General features: G+C 36.0%; 1 protein-coding gene across 2 annotated transcripts in view; it reads left to right on the forward strand.

The window, feature by feature from the left end:
• The window catches only part of SPRED1 (sprouty related EVH1 domain containing 1), a gene marked incomplete at its 5' end in the record, with an annotated part of 112792 nt that extends 108724 nt beyond the window's left edge, over nt 1-4068 (forward strand). For both annotated transcript variants that reach the window (XM_081050027.1, XM_081050026.1), the window contains one exon: nt 210-4068. In XM_081050027.1, the coding sequence (XP_080906153.1) occupies nt 210-860 (651 nt within the window). In that variant the 3' untranslated portion in view covers nt 861-4068. The remainder of the gene's footprint in view (nt 1-209) is intronic.
• Nucleotides 4069-15128: the final 11060 nt, after the last annotated feature.

The raw sequence follows: 15128 nt of genomic DNA on the forward strand, positions 1-15128 counted from the left end.
AGGTCTACCTATATTATGGAGGGATAATCTGCTCCACTCTTCATCATCCACCAAGTTAAATGTTAACCTCATCCAAGAAACATCTTTACTGAAACATACAGAGTAGTGTTTAACCAGATATCTGGGCCCAGTGACCCAGCCAAGTCGACACATCAAATTAGCATTCACAGTCCTTATCTTACTGCAGTTTTCATCTCTTTCTTTCTTAGGTCCCTTTAAAATCCATTCGACATGTCAGCTTTCAAGATGAGGATGAGATTGTCAGAATAAACCCTCGAGATATCTTAATACGTCGTTATGCAGACTACAGACATCCTGACATGTGGAAAAATGACTTGGAGCGAGATGATACTGACTCCAATACTCAGTTTTCTAAACCGGAGAGTAAAAAATCAGACTATCTGTACTCTTGTGGGGATGAGACTAAGTTAAGTTCACTCAAAGACTCTGTGGTATTCAAGACACAACCTTCCTCATTAAAATTTAAGAAGTCAAAACGAAGAAAAGAAGATGGTGAACGTTCTCGCTGCGTATACTGCCAGGAAAGGTTTAATCATGAAGAAAATGGCAGGGGGAAATGTCAGGATGCTCCAGACCCTATTCGAAAATGCATATATCAAGTTAGTTGCATGCTCTGTGCAGAGAGCATGTTGTATCATTGTATGTCAGACTCGGAGGGAGATTTTTCTGATCCCTGTTCATGTGACACTAGCGATGACAAGTTCTGCTTACGATGGTTAGCCCTAGTAGCTTTGTCTTTCATTGTACCATGTATGTGCTGCTACGTCCCTTTGAGAATGTGCCATCGTTGTGGTGAGGCATGTGGGTGCTGTGGGGGGAAACATAAAGCTGCTGGATGAAAGGGTCCAGAGCCAAAATGAGTTTAAAATCTTTGTTTCCAGGAATTAGCTAACTTGGATTTGTGGAAGCTTTGGCAAGCAATATGAAACCTTGCCTGGTGTCATTGGGGCCACACGTGGAGGAAGCAGAACTCGTCGGTTCTTGGCATTTCACAAATGCTAGCCATGCCTAACTTTTCCCTTGAGCGCATGGCATGTTTTGTTACAGGTTGTAAAGAGTATTTGCGAAAGGAAGCCATTTCTGGTTATTGGCTATAAAAAGTAAGCATAAAATATGATCCAACTAAAAGGGATTAATTTTTGGCGTTTTTGTATATTTATGCATTAGGTGATGGGACGTTTAAAGGTTTGAATTCTAGGACATGAACTGAAAGTGCACTAGGGGACAGCTGATTTCAGTCTAAGAAAAGTTAACACTTGGAAATTATAAGAAGTTAAACAAGTGCAACTAAATCATTTATTGTTTTTTGAAAGCAGTTTTATGTATAAATAACAAATGTTTATATTTAACTAAATATAAGGTACGAATTATGACGTATTAAACTTTTCTTCCCCTTCCTAGTTCTAAAGTAGATGTACATATATCTACTGTCACATTCCATTATATTTTGAATATTTTACTCATCTAGTTAATAATAACATTTTTCTTTCATGTGAATGATTTGATATTTTCATCCTCATTTCCCTTTGGCTCTGGTTTATATTGAGTTATATCTGTACATTCTGGTAATCTAAAATCCTTAAAAATATTCTAATAGCCTTGAGTGACCAACTTTTTTTTAAAGCACAGATGTAATTGTCTAATGTTCTGATGGGAACGTAACACTTATTTTTATATAAAAAAAGACTGAGTAAACATTATAGAAAAAAAATGAGGTTTGGGGATTGTTTTTGTGGTATTCAACCAGCAAGTTGTTTTCTTTCAGAGTTTCCTCCTTCGAGAAATTATATTGCATTTACAAATATTTTACGAAGCAGAAAGTGTAACTGGATAGTTAGTGTAAAAGTTTCCTCCTGAGATCTCCATTTATCATTCCGCTAACCCAGAATTTGTTCAGCTGTGTTACTAATTTTTTAGCTTCATCCCCAGTGCTGATTATTCACATAACAACAATAACTTTTCTCAGTTGCATTTTATTTTATTTAAACTGGCCAAAAGAAAAATTATGTTAAACTGTGTTAAACTATCCCAGGAAAGTATTTAATCCAACGTTGTGAATGAAATACCTTGTACATTAAATTTATTGCTTTTGCAGAGCATTGTATTACTGGATGTTTTATTTACAAAGTAGTTGGATAAATGTTCAAACAAATTGTTTAAAGTACTTTGGGGTCGAATTATTTTTTTTAAGTGTTACATTTAAACTCTAACCAAGTAAGGGGTTCTTTAAGAACATTCCCTTAGAGGGAAAAGTTGAGAAGTGTGCCTTTCTTGAATGGCTTGAAGTTTCAGAAGTGATAAACATTAAAATCACACTACCATTTGAAGCTTATTTTCTATGCAGGATTTTAAATGTCGTTTATGTATCATTCTTTTTACATTCACCCTTAAGCTTCTGTTAGCTGTCTTCTTCTGCCCCATATCAAACTGAACGATGTATATAACACTATCTGTCTGTAAAATACTTTTTTTAAGAAAGCATTTATATTTATATGACAGCTTGAACTGACAACGTTGTGTATATAGATCATCTTGAAGTATTATTTCACATTGAAAAGAAGAAAATATATTGATAACTATAGATGTTATGAAGAAGAGGTTATTTCTAGTTTTGTACTAAAAATCAATTGGATGAACTAAATCCAAACGTGACACTGTAGCAGCAGTTTTAAGTCTTATTTTTAACTGTTTATATATTTGGATGCTGCTACACCAGATCATCTTCATCCCTGAAGTTTTCAGCTAAACTTGGTTACCTAGAATAGACTGTTAACTTTCAAAATTACTTTTTATTGGTGGAATGGGAATATTGGTTTTCCTTGTGAATGAATTTTCATATTTGTAACTGCGGAGTTTATAATTCAGGTTCGAGCAAGGTGTGAATAACTGAAGAAAATAACTTGCTGGCTATATAGGAAAATGCTGTGGAAATGAACTGTGTATATACTTCTGGGAAGAACAAATTAAATCATTTCTTCTGTTAAGCACTAATCAGTATAGTGCAACTCCTGGTTCTGTACTGTATTTTATATGCAACATATATGCTTTAATATTTTAATGTTTGTGCATTAATATTTTCAAATTGTTTAACCACTTTGCTGCTAAGATTTTGCCGTCCCATCCCCATTTTTTCCTTTACAATTTTAAACAAGTTTCTTAATTAAAAACTATGGTGATAAAATGGTTTTTATTTCACCTTGGATCTTTACAGTTAACACACCCAGTTTCCAAATTGGTCCAGAAGACTAACTGATGATATAATGTTACCTGAATCTCTATGTGGAAATTTTCTCTTGAGTAAATTAGAATTTTTATGTGAAAACTAACAGGTAGTTTAAATTTCTTGTTCTAACATGTGTATAGGTATGTTCAGGGACATTTTCTCGTTCTGCATATACATTTGGCACTGCCTATTGGCTGCTCCTCTAGAACCTTTCTCTTTGTTTTTAACCTGGAAATATAAGCAAAAGGCTAAACAAAACTTCTTAAGTAATAATAGTAAATATGGAAAATGAAATCATCTAGATGGCATGATTGATGGCTTGTTGTGTTCAGACTTGGTAACTAAATGATTTGAAGAGGTGTAGGGGGGATCATTTGATAGCTGAAAAAAACGTGAGGTGTGGAACTTTAGCACCACCTACTGGATAATTTATAGGCCAGAGACGTGAGGTGGCAATTGGGGTCTGACAGGGTTCATCACTGTTACCAGTAAAGGGCTATTTATGTGGGAGCCACCTCCAAATGGAGAAAGCAGGAGTAAGAAATATCTCAAAGGAACTGTAAAAGGAATCTTATCCCTAATGTGTCTTGTTGGTTGCTGGAAGATTTTAAGCACTTTTTTCCTTACATACCTGTTTTAAAATATTTATTGATATTTTGAACTGGCAGTCAAAGTTAATGAATGTGCTGAAGCATTTCTAGAACCAATTCTTTTAACTGGCTCAAGCCATTACCAAAATGGTATTCTTATTTTTCCTCCCATTACTAGTCAGGGAGAATTTTTTTAAAAACAAATAAACATCACCTGTATTAATATCAAGACAACTTTAAAGAGAGTGTGTGTGTATGTCTCTGGGATACTGGGGCAGGGTTAAAATTTGAAGGGGAAAACTTGAAACTACCTATTTTCATTGGTTATTCAGCAGTGCCTAATACGAACTTTCAAAGTAAGACAAATGCACTTTTAATTCATGTTACAGTGCCATCTGATATCTTGGGTAAGTCTTTTTCTTTTATCCCCCCAATCCCATCTGCCCACCCCCATTTACTTGAACAGCACTGAGGTGTTTTTTAATATTCATGTAAGTCTCCAAAATACAGGAAATGTACTTTCCTCCACATGGGCAATTTAAAGAATCTTAAGGATACTTCTCTTGAAATTTCTTTTTGGTCTATGTGGTTACATTTTGAAATATGTTTAAGATTGGGTTTTTAATTTTAGCCCAAAGATACATTGAGTAACATTTTTCTACATAAAACTGAAAACTTTAGTCACCTGGAAAACAGATTCTTCACTAAATATTCTCATTCTTAACTTCACCTGTACAATTACATTTCTCAGTGTAAGAGAAAGCACTAGAAACTTACATTATTGTTGCACTTAAAAAAATTGGTCTATAAATAAACCACAATAATAATAGCACCATAAGATGTTTTGCAGTAAATAAAAACATAAAAAAGAAATCACAGCTGAAGTGATTTATATAAACCAAAAAAAAAGGGCTTTAAGGTATAAAGGTACTGTTTGCCTAGCAGCCAGGTGGTTATAAAACTTTCATATGCTTTGATACACTGATGTTAGCCATTGTTTCTGAAAGCTCCTTAAATTGCGTAAGTTGCTAGTTTTGAAAATTTTCAAAAATAATCTAGTTGAAAAGCTTTTGTATTAAAGATAGACTTAGATTTTTGTGAACATTGCCAGTATGTAGTGTTATTTGCTTCCTATTCTTGACCTCAAAAGTGCCTCACTTGTATATTATTTCCATTAAAAGCTTGACTGCATTCTTTCTAATAAGCAATGAAATATTGTTTAACTCATGTCATGATGTATCTCCTTAGATATAGTTGACTAGCTTGATAGTTTGGGGTATATAATGTAAATATGCACATATAAGTTTGTAACTGTTTTTGTTACATCATACCCATGTAATTGGACATATCAGATGATATCAAAGAATTTGTTTTAATTCACTGATTAAACCTGTCATGAAATATAAAAGGACTTTTTCTTACTCTTCTAGAGGATGACAAACTATCACAAGAGATAATTATCAGAAGAGAAAGCAATAGAAATGGAAGCCTTTAATCATAATTTTTAAGGTATATTTTTAACTGAAAGCTCGTGTATAGTTCATCTTAATGACTTATTCATCTTTGATTGTATCCAGATTTTTTTTAATAGTCTGTTACCTAAAAACATTATATTTATTGGTTTGGGAATATGTTACAGCTATATATATATGTTAACCACCTTAAATGACATGTAGGAAATTTTTAACCCAATTGCTACTAATTTTTGTGTGTGTCCTAGTCAGTTTTAGAGTGTCACTTGTAATATAAACAAAGATAGCTAATAATCTAAATGAAAAATTAACTAGGACAATACTCAAAAACCATAGTGTATTTCAACACCAGAATAACTTTCAGATTACTATATTAGTTATATTTGTTTGAAAAATCAAGAATTAACTCTTTTATACCTTTACCATAAATTATGAAATAGAATCTCATGTGCCTATTTACAGGTTTTCAGAAATTTGTTTTGTATTCTTCACATCAAGTTAATACCCACAAGCGAGTAGGATAGTTTTTACATCAGAGAAATTGAAATGAAGGTTTCTGCTTTGTTATTAATATAGTATCATGCACACGGTGGTCCTTAAAAAAATCAGTATTAATACTATGAAAACTAGAGTTGACTTCTTTAAAATTAAATTCTCTAAGATTTGCAGTTTCAGACCCTTGAAATGATGGCTCAAAATTATATTCATAATAAAAGTCTAAACTGCAGAATCATAGTTGAAATGGTGTTTTGTCTAGCAATCTTCATTTTTATTATGTGTTTTTAAATGATCACTTTTAATCTGCAAATGACCCTATAATGTATTATCCTCCTCATTTTACTAAAGAAGAGATTTAGGCTTTACTCGGCACAATATCCTTTAAGTCCGTCCATGTTGTTGCAGGTTAGAAAATATTCCCAAGATCACTTAAGAGACACCAGGATTTGAACCATATTTTACTTACTCGACGCTCGTGTTTTTAGTCAAAATGAAGTTTTGCCTTTTGTTATGAGTTTCAGATGTACTTCATAGAAGAAGCATGTTGTTTTGTTAAAATGAAATTTTTTTTCAAAGATTTTTTTTTTCAATTACAGCTGACATACAATATATTAGCCCTAGGTGTGTAACACAGTGGTTAGACATTTATATAACTTAAGAAGTGATCACCCCAGTAAATCCAGTACTCATGTGACACCATACATAGTTACTACAATACTATTGACTGTATTCCCTATGCTATACTCTACATCCCCATGACTATTTTGCGACTACCAATTTGTGCCTCTTAATCCCTCTTAATCTCCTCCCTCCACCATCCCCTTAACCAACACCCCACTCCTTCAACAATCAAAATGCTCTCTATGAGCTTGTTTCTGTTTTGTTGGTTCATTTATCCTGTTCTCTAGATTCTACATATAAAGTCAGATGACATTTGTCTTTCTCTGTCTGACTTACTCTACTCAGAACAGGACCCTCTAGGTCCATCCATGTTGTTGCAGATGGAAAGATTTCATTCTTTTTATGGCTCAGTAATATTACGTTGTATATATGGAGTATACCACCTCTTTATTCATTTATCGGTGGACACCCACGCTCCCTCTATATCTTGGCATACACAATGCTGCAATGAACATATGGGTGCACATGTCCCTTTGAAGTGGTGTTTTGGGTTTCTTCAGATAAATTGTTCAGAACTGGGGTTACTGGGTCCTTCTTTGTCTATTTTGTCTGGTATAAGTATTGCTACCCCAGATTTTTTTTTTTTTCCATGTTCATGAAATGTCTTTTTCCATCACTTTACTTTCAGTCTGTGTGTGTCTCAATCTGAAGTGAGTCTCGTGTAGGCAGCTTATGTCAGGGCTTTGTTATCCGTTCAGCCTCCCAATGTCTTTTGACTGGAGTATTTAATCCATTTGTGTTTAAAGTAATTGTTGATAGGTATGTAGTTATTGCCATTTTGCCATTTTATTATTTTTTTTCTTAAGTCCCTTTACCATTTCTTGTAATACTGGTAGTGATGAACTCCTTTAGCTTTTCTTTCTCTTAGAAGCTCTGTTTCCGTTCTTCAATTCTAAAAGATAGCTTTGCTGGGTAGATTAATGTTAGTTGTAGGTCCTTGCTTTTCATCACTTTGAATATTTCCTGACAATCACTTCTGGCCTGCAAAGTTTCTGTTGAGAAATCAGCTGATAGTCTCATGGGAACTCCCTTGTAGGTAACTAATTGCTTTTCTCTTGCTGCTTTTAGGATTCTTTCTTTGTCTTTAACTTTTGGCATTTTAATTATGATGTGCCTTGGTTTGGGCCTGTTTGGGTTCGTCTTGTTTGGGACTCTGTGATTCCTGGGCTTGTATGTCTATTTCCTTTGCCAGGTTAGGGAAGTTTTCCCTCATTATTTCTTCAAATAGGTTTTCAATTCCTTGCTCTCTCTCCTGTCCGTCTGGTACCCCTATAATATGAATATTGGTATGCTTGATGTTGTCCCAGATGCCCTTTAAACTATCTTTTTTGTTTTGTTTTGTTTCATTTGTTGTTTGTTGCTGTTCTGATTGGGTGTTTTCTGCTACTTTACCTTCCAAATCATTGATTGAATCCTCTGCTTCATCTAATTTACTGTTGGGTCCCTCTAATGTATTCTTCATTTTAGTTACTGCATTTTTCATTTCTGATTGGTTCTTTTTTATGTTTTCTATCGTCATTTTTATGTTTCCTGTCTCTTTGTTAAAATTCTCCTTGGAATCATTGAGAATCCTTTTAACCAGTGTTTTACACTCTGCATCCAATAGCTTGTCTCCATTTTGTTCTTTGGAGATTTGTTCTGTCCTTTCATTTGGGACATGTTTCTTTGTCTCCCCATTTTGGTTACCTCCCTGAGTTTGTTTCTATGTATTAGGCAGAGCTTCTATGTCTCACGGTCTTAAGAAAGTGGCCTTATGTAGTAGATGTCCTGTGGGGCCCAGTGTCACAGTCTCTGGTCACCTGTGCTGGGTGTTCCACTTGTGTCCTTTGTGTAGGCTGTGTGTGCCCTGTTGTAGTTGAGCCCTGGTTTCTGTTTGTACATCACTGGGAGGGATTGACCCTCAGAGTGGTTGGTTGTGAGGACTGGTGTGACTACAGTGGAAGAGCTGTTGTGCAGGGGCTGACTCTACAGAGTAGGATTCACTTTAGTGGGATTCTGGTGCCTACCCAGTCTGCCCTTTGGGTGTGTCTTTTGTGGAGATGGTTGGGTGGTGCTGTGGTGTGGTCCAAAGCTAGCCACCTCGTGTGTTGCTTCGGGGGTCTCTTAGGAGGGGCTCTGTTGAAGGCTAAGGTCAGCCGCGGCATGTGCCCTGCCTCAGGCCACTTGGTATGAGCTACAAAGTGATCCGTAGATGTTTGCCACTTGTGCTGGACTTGGCGATGCCTAATCTATGAACCAAGGCCAGTTGCCACTAGTGCTAGCTTTAGGGCTGCGTAGCAAGAAGTACAGGGCATGGAGGTGAGATGCTCTTTGTTTGGGGTTTGTGAACTTTTGAGAGATATTTAAAAAGTCCATAGCATGAACCAAGACAGGCCATTTGTATGGAAAAGCCACCAGAAGGAGCTCGGGTGAGCCCACAAGTCGGGTGAGGTAGGGTCTTAGGGAATTACCAGGGTGGGGCAAATGTTATGTTAGCTAGGTTGATGGAGAGTCAGATATAGCCATCACCTGTGTCTTCATGCTGGGTGAGGGGAAGGCTCAACAAAAGAACACTGGCTTCTGCCAGCACTTTTATCTGGGAGAAAGCTGATACTTAGCCCTCGCCCTGAAGCCACACAATTCAGTTCCTCCCCCTATATCTCTAGTATGTTTTGAGCTTCTGCCCCAACACTGAAAGTTAGAGCAAGTGAATCCATCAGTAAGTTCATACGTGGGCCTTTTAAGAGGAACACCTGGGATTCCAGCAGCCTTCTATCTCACTCAGTCACAATCTCTGCTGGTTTTCACAGCCAAAAATGAAGGGGACTTCTCTTTCCGGGACTAGAACTCTGGGATGGGGAGTTTGGTGTGGGACTGGGACCCCTCACTCCTCAGGGAGGCCTCTGCAGCCAAGATAGCCCTCCCAATTTTGTGGTGCCAGACCATTCCGTATCTGCCCCCATCTCTGGAGGGGGAGGGTTCTCATGTGGCTTCTTCTGTATATTCTTAGTTATAGAACTTCTGTTCAGCTAGACATTGGGTAGTTTTCAATGATGGTTGTTCAATAGCTTAGTTGTAATTTTGATGTGGTCGTGAGAGGAGGTGAGCACAGCATTTATCTATTCTGACATCTTAACCAGAAGTTTGAAATTTTACTTTTAAATGAATGATTTTACAAGGGAATAATTTCTTAATTCCCACTCACATTTATTTTATTTCTGGGCCCACTTTTTATCTGTCTTTCTAAGTTGTGAACTATCCACAGTATGACATATGGAAATCCTTAAAATTGGGAGAATAAAATTGAGATAATGTTCCAGTATATGTTGTGTGCTGATCCAACAGAAAGGACTAAAGACATATATACAGTCAGTATGTGGTAGTGTTCAATTTGCTCAATTGGTAGCATTTCCCTAATGATTTTGAGTTGGAAGGATTCTTTTTCACCAAAGCAATACTTTATCTTAAGGCAGTAGAAAACAATGTTCTCAAATGAGTCTTTTCCTGTATTATACACTTTTTTTTTCTCTCTTTTTCAAATGGCCAGCCATTCATATGTCAGTTATTCTAGAAAGCCTGTCTTTGAACCAGAGTTGCATTTAGTATCAGGGCTACTTCTTGCACATGTATCAGAATGATTAGGTTAGTGTCCCCTCTTCTGTCAAACTTAATTTTAACCTTAAATAATTCACAATAACCAAGAGTCTGTGTGCAGTTAGGAAAGAAGTTGTACAGGAAAAATTGCAGAATTTCTAATATTGAAATAAGATAATTTTTTTCTCGACAATAAAACTTAAGGAAACCTGTGTAACTTTCATTTCCTTTACTTCTTAATTTTGCATTGCCAAATTGCAAGGTATTAACTAAATGACTTTTTTTCTTTTTAAAATATTGTGATATAGAAGCTCTAAACATATTACTTGTCAAACATAAACCTTTTTGGTGCCCTCTATGTTTTCCTCCTTCCTTTTCCCTATTACAGTAATAATGTCTCCAACTTCTCCAAATCTATGAGGGGAATAATTCATGGAGAAGAAATTTCAACAGTTTATTATAATTATTTTTTAAATTCTTGTATTTCCTTAAAGAAAGGCTAGCAAGCTTAAATTTGTGTCTTCAGTAGGGGACAGCAGTGTTTCACTATCTCTTAAAATTTAAGAGAAAAGTTGTATGGATTTATGAGCTCCCAACTAGTTAATACTTCTTATTAAAGTTCTTGTTAAATTGTCAAAATGCACAAGCATGATAATCCAGTTCTAAGAAGGAAATAAAAATGCAACCCAAATTAAGATTACTGATAGGTTGAGTTCATTGATGTCTTAAGGCTGGGAGGCACTTTAGAGATTATTAATACAACACCCTTATGCTACAAATGTAGAAATGGGCCCAAGGGGGCTAAGATATCAGTGCAAGGTCAGTTGCTTACTTAATAACACAGCCTGCACTTTAAACCCACACATCCAACTACCTGAAATACATCTCTTGCAAGCACCTCAAATTCAATATGGCCCAAATTGATTTTCCCAATTCTTCAACTTTTTCCCCCCTCTTCTCTGTCTTGGTAGATAGTGACACCACTGCCCATCCAGTAACCTGTTCATCATCCTTAATGTCTCCTTTTCCCTCACATTTCACCATCCATTCTCAATTTTCTACAATTCCATTTCCTGTGTTCCTAAAACCTGTCTGTGTTCCTCTCTCCTCACTGCCGCTATCCTACTAGAAGTTATCTTGCACTACTGACACTGAAGATTTGGCATTGAATTACTTGGACATCTCTACGAAATATAGAGATGCTCTATATTTTAAATACGTTGGAAGGTGAAAATAACAAAATGGTGATAAAAAAATTGAGATCTTCAGATTGAGATATCCCCAGATTTAGACAAAAGAAATGGTTTGTGGTTGGAATGAGGATGATGATGACTTTAAAGAACAGTTCAGCACCTAGGACCATCTAGAGAATTGAGAGGAACTTGTACTATAAAGTACAAACTTGCAGAAATGATAAACTAAATTGTATGTGTGTACACTTTTCCTCAAAACCCATTCCCTTTTTTATGTAATATAAGTTTGTCTATTGTTTGTTGTGGTGGTTTTCTGTAAGCTTGGATGAAAGAAGAGAGTCCATTACTGGAAACCTTCGAAATCTTATTGTTGATAACATTTTAAGTAAATCAGTAGCTGCATAAGCAGGCGAGCCCTTACTAAAAAGATTTTCTTTGCTTTTTTACAAATCAGAATAGCCTACCTGGTATAGGTTCCCCCATTGAAGGTCACATCTCCAGGTAAGGCTGACCACTTACCTCAAGGATGTTGAGCAGGTACCATTTTAGATATAATAGTCAAGGAAGGACATGCAAATAAGTGGGGAAAGAATCATCTAGGTTAAAGGAAGAGCAAAAACACAAAGGCTCTGAATACAAAGAAGCTTGGCTTGTTTAAGGAAGAGCAAGAAGGCTAGTATGACTAGAGGTCAGTGAGGCAGCTCATGAAAGGACGTAAAGTCACAGAGACAGCTTTTGACACATTCTTCACTTCCTTGGCACTACACTACCCTGGTTTCCTCCTGTTTCACTGATTTCTATCCTCTGCTAGTTCCTTCTCCTCTTTCCAATCTCTAAATTGGAATTCCTCAGGATATAGTAATATATTCTCTCCTTTTTTAGCAATATTCCACTCTCAGGGGATTTCATCCAATCTTAGTTGTCTGTCAACTATATTGGTGGTAACCTCAGTCAGATCTTCTACTTGATGTCTCCACTTGGATGTCACACATTTCAGTTTTTTTATTTTTTTAATTAAAGTTTATTGGGGTGGCAATGGTTAGTAAAGTTACATAGCTTTCAAGTGTACAGTTCTGTATTACATCATCTACGTATCACATGTGTGTTCACCACCCAGAGTCAGTTCTCCTTCCATCCCCATATATTTGATCCCCTTTACCCTCATCTATGACCCCCTGTTACCCTCTGGTAACCACTAAACTATTGTCTATGTCTATCAGTTTTTGTTTCGTTTGTCTTGTTCCTTTGTAGCTTTCAGTTTTATAGCCCACGTATCAGTGAAATCATATGGTTCTCTATTTTTTCTGTCTGACTTATTTCACTCAGCATTATAATCTCAAGATCCATCAATGTTGTCACAAATGGCTCTATTTCATCTTTTCTTATGGCAGAATAGTATTCCATTGTGTATATATACCACAACTTCTTTATCCATTCATCTATCGAAGGACACTTTGGTTGTTTCCATGTCTTGCCCACTGTAAATAAAGCTGCAAGATCATTGGAGCTCATATATCTTTATGGGTAAATGTTTTCAGATTTTTTGAGTAGATACCCAGGAGAGAGATTGCTGGGTCATAAGGTAATTATATTCTTAATTTTTAGAGGAGCCTCCACACCGCCTTCCATAACGGCTGCACCAATCAGCATTCCCACCAGTAGTGTATGAGGATTCCTTTTTCTCCACAGCCTCTCCAACATTTATTATTTGTCTTGTTGATGATAGCCATTCTAACTGGCGTGAGGTAATATCGTTGTCGTTTTTACTTACCCAAAGCAAATGGCATTTTTTAAAGAACACAAAATCCTCAGGTTTGTATGGAACCACAAAAGACCCCGAACAGCCAAAGCAATCCTAAGAAAAAAGAATAATGCTGGAGGTGTCACACTCCCTGACTTCAGCTTGTACTACGGGGCAACAATAATCAAAATAGTATGGTACTGGCAGAAAAACAGACACATAGACCAATGGAATAGAATTAAAAACCCAGAAATAAACCCACATAAATATGGACAGATAAGACTATATTTGGAAAATTGACTTACTTTAGTGTCACTGGTGGTCAAGAATGGGTCAGTGAGTATAATAAAACGCAGAATAATAAGAAAAAATACGAAGGCAGGAATTTGAGGGGGAAAGACAGATTGAGCAAAAGCAATAAAATAATAGAAATCAAAGTGGGGGTTGACCAAGGATTTAAGGAAGACGCAATGGAAAGCCCCACTAAGACAGAATGGTAGCCAGGAAAGCGTGGACAAAGGAGCCAAAACATACAATGGAGAAAAGACAGCCTCTTCAATAAATGGTGTTGGGAGAGTTTGAAAGCCGTAAGGAGTTAATATCCAAAATATATAAGGAACTCATAAAACTCAACAACAAAAAAACAAACAATCCAATTTAAAAATGGGTAGAAGACCTGAATAGACATTTCTCCAAAGAGGACGTACAGATGGCCAATAGACATATGAAAAGACACACATTTCATTTTCAATAAGGCCAAATCAGTTTTGATTTCTCCTTCAAATCTATTATACCTTCACTCATCTTATTTTTAAAAATTATCATAATTTATGTAGTTCTTGGAAGAATTACTGTCTTTCCTCATAAGAGACTCAAAAATTGATTGCAAATCTGAACAGTTCTCACCATGTGCACCATGACCATCTCAGACCAAGCCTCAATTTTGTCTTGCCCAGACCTAACAGCTTCCTGTTTCCACTCTTTCACTCCTAGGGCTTTTATTTTTATTTTTTTTCCCCGTGGAACACTCATGTTTATTCCTTTCACTTCTAACTTACTAGAATTAGAAAAATGGCTTTTACATACACAGTATTGCCAAGGTCTTTTAGGGTTAGAATTGATGTATTACCTCATGTTCATTAAATATTTGTCCCTTCCATTATCATAGTTTCAGAATCATTACATTTTTTTCTTAATTTGACAGTTATTTCCCTTACTCTGTTCCTTTCCCTCCCACTTGTACTTTGAGAACAGGTAAGGAAGGCAAAGAACTTAACGTTTAGTATATTTCTATTAGAATCAGACACTGTTGAACATATGCATATATATTATTTAATTTCTCAATAATTTTGTGAAGTAGATATGATTACTTCTATTTCACAGATGAGGAAGCTGAGGGCATACAGAAATTAAGAAATTTACCTACATTCTTAAGTAAGTGTAGGAGCTAAAATTGAAACTGCTCTTTTCTGACTCCCACACTTTCCTGGCTACCATTCTGTCTTTGTGGGGCTTTCCTCCATTGTGTCCTCCTTGAATCCTAGGTCAATCCTTCACTTTGATTTCTATTGTTTTATTGCTTTTGCTCAATCTATCTTTGCCCCTCAAATTCATGCCTTCATATTTTTTCTCAGTCTGCATTTTATTATACTCACTGACCCACCGGTGACACTAAAATAACAGTCAATTTTCCAAGGACAGTCTAGGATTAGCTTCATGACTACCATTAATATCAAAGCTACTTAAATAAGTTAAGTCTATGCTTTGAAGACTTACAAAGAAAAGGACTAACAGGATGGGCAGCTGAGCCTCTGTAGCATGTGTCTGTAAATGCCTCACATTCTGACAGAGGGCCTTTATTTGCTGCCTGGTAATAGAGCAGCATTAAGCCATTGTGTTTAGTAAATGCTGGCACCCATCTATTACTTTCTTTAGTTTGATCTGCACTTAATTAAAATTTCTACTTCTTATGACAATATAGGTCTAATCTGTGTGTAGTTTGATAGAGAATTTCTCCTTTTCAGCATGACATTTTTCTTAGATTTTTCATTTTCCTCACTAAATGTTTAATATAAGTAAACGTCATAATACGTGCTATTTTTTAACCCGAATTAAATTATTTATTGTTAGTAACAG

The sequence above is a fragment of the Rhinolophus hipposideros genome (genome assembly GCF_964194185.1).
Source record: "Rhinolophus hipposideros genome assembly, chromosome: 5".
Taxonomy (NCBI): domain Eukaryota; kingdom Metazoa; phylum Chordata; class Mammalia; order Chiroptera; family Rhinolophidae; genus Rhinolophus; species Rhinolophus hipposideros.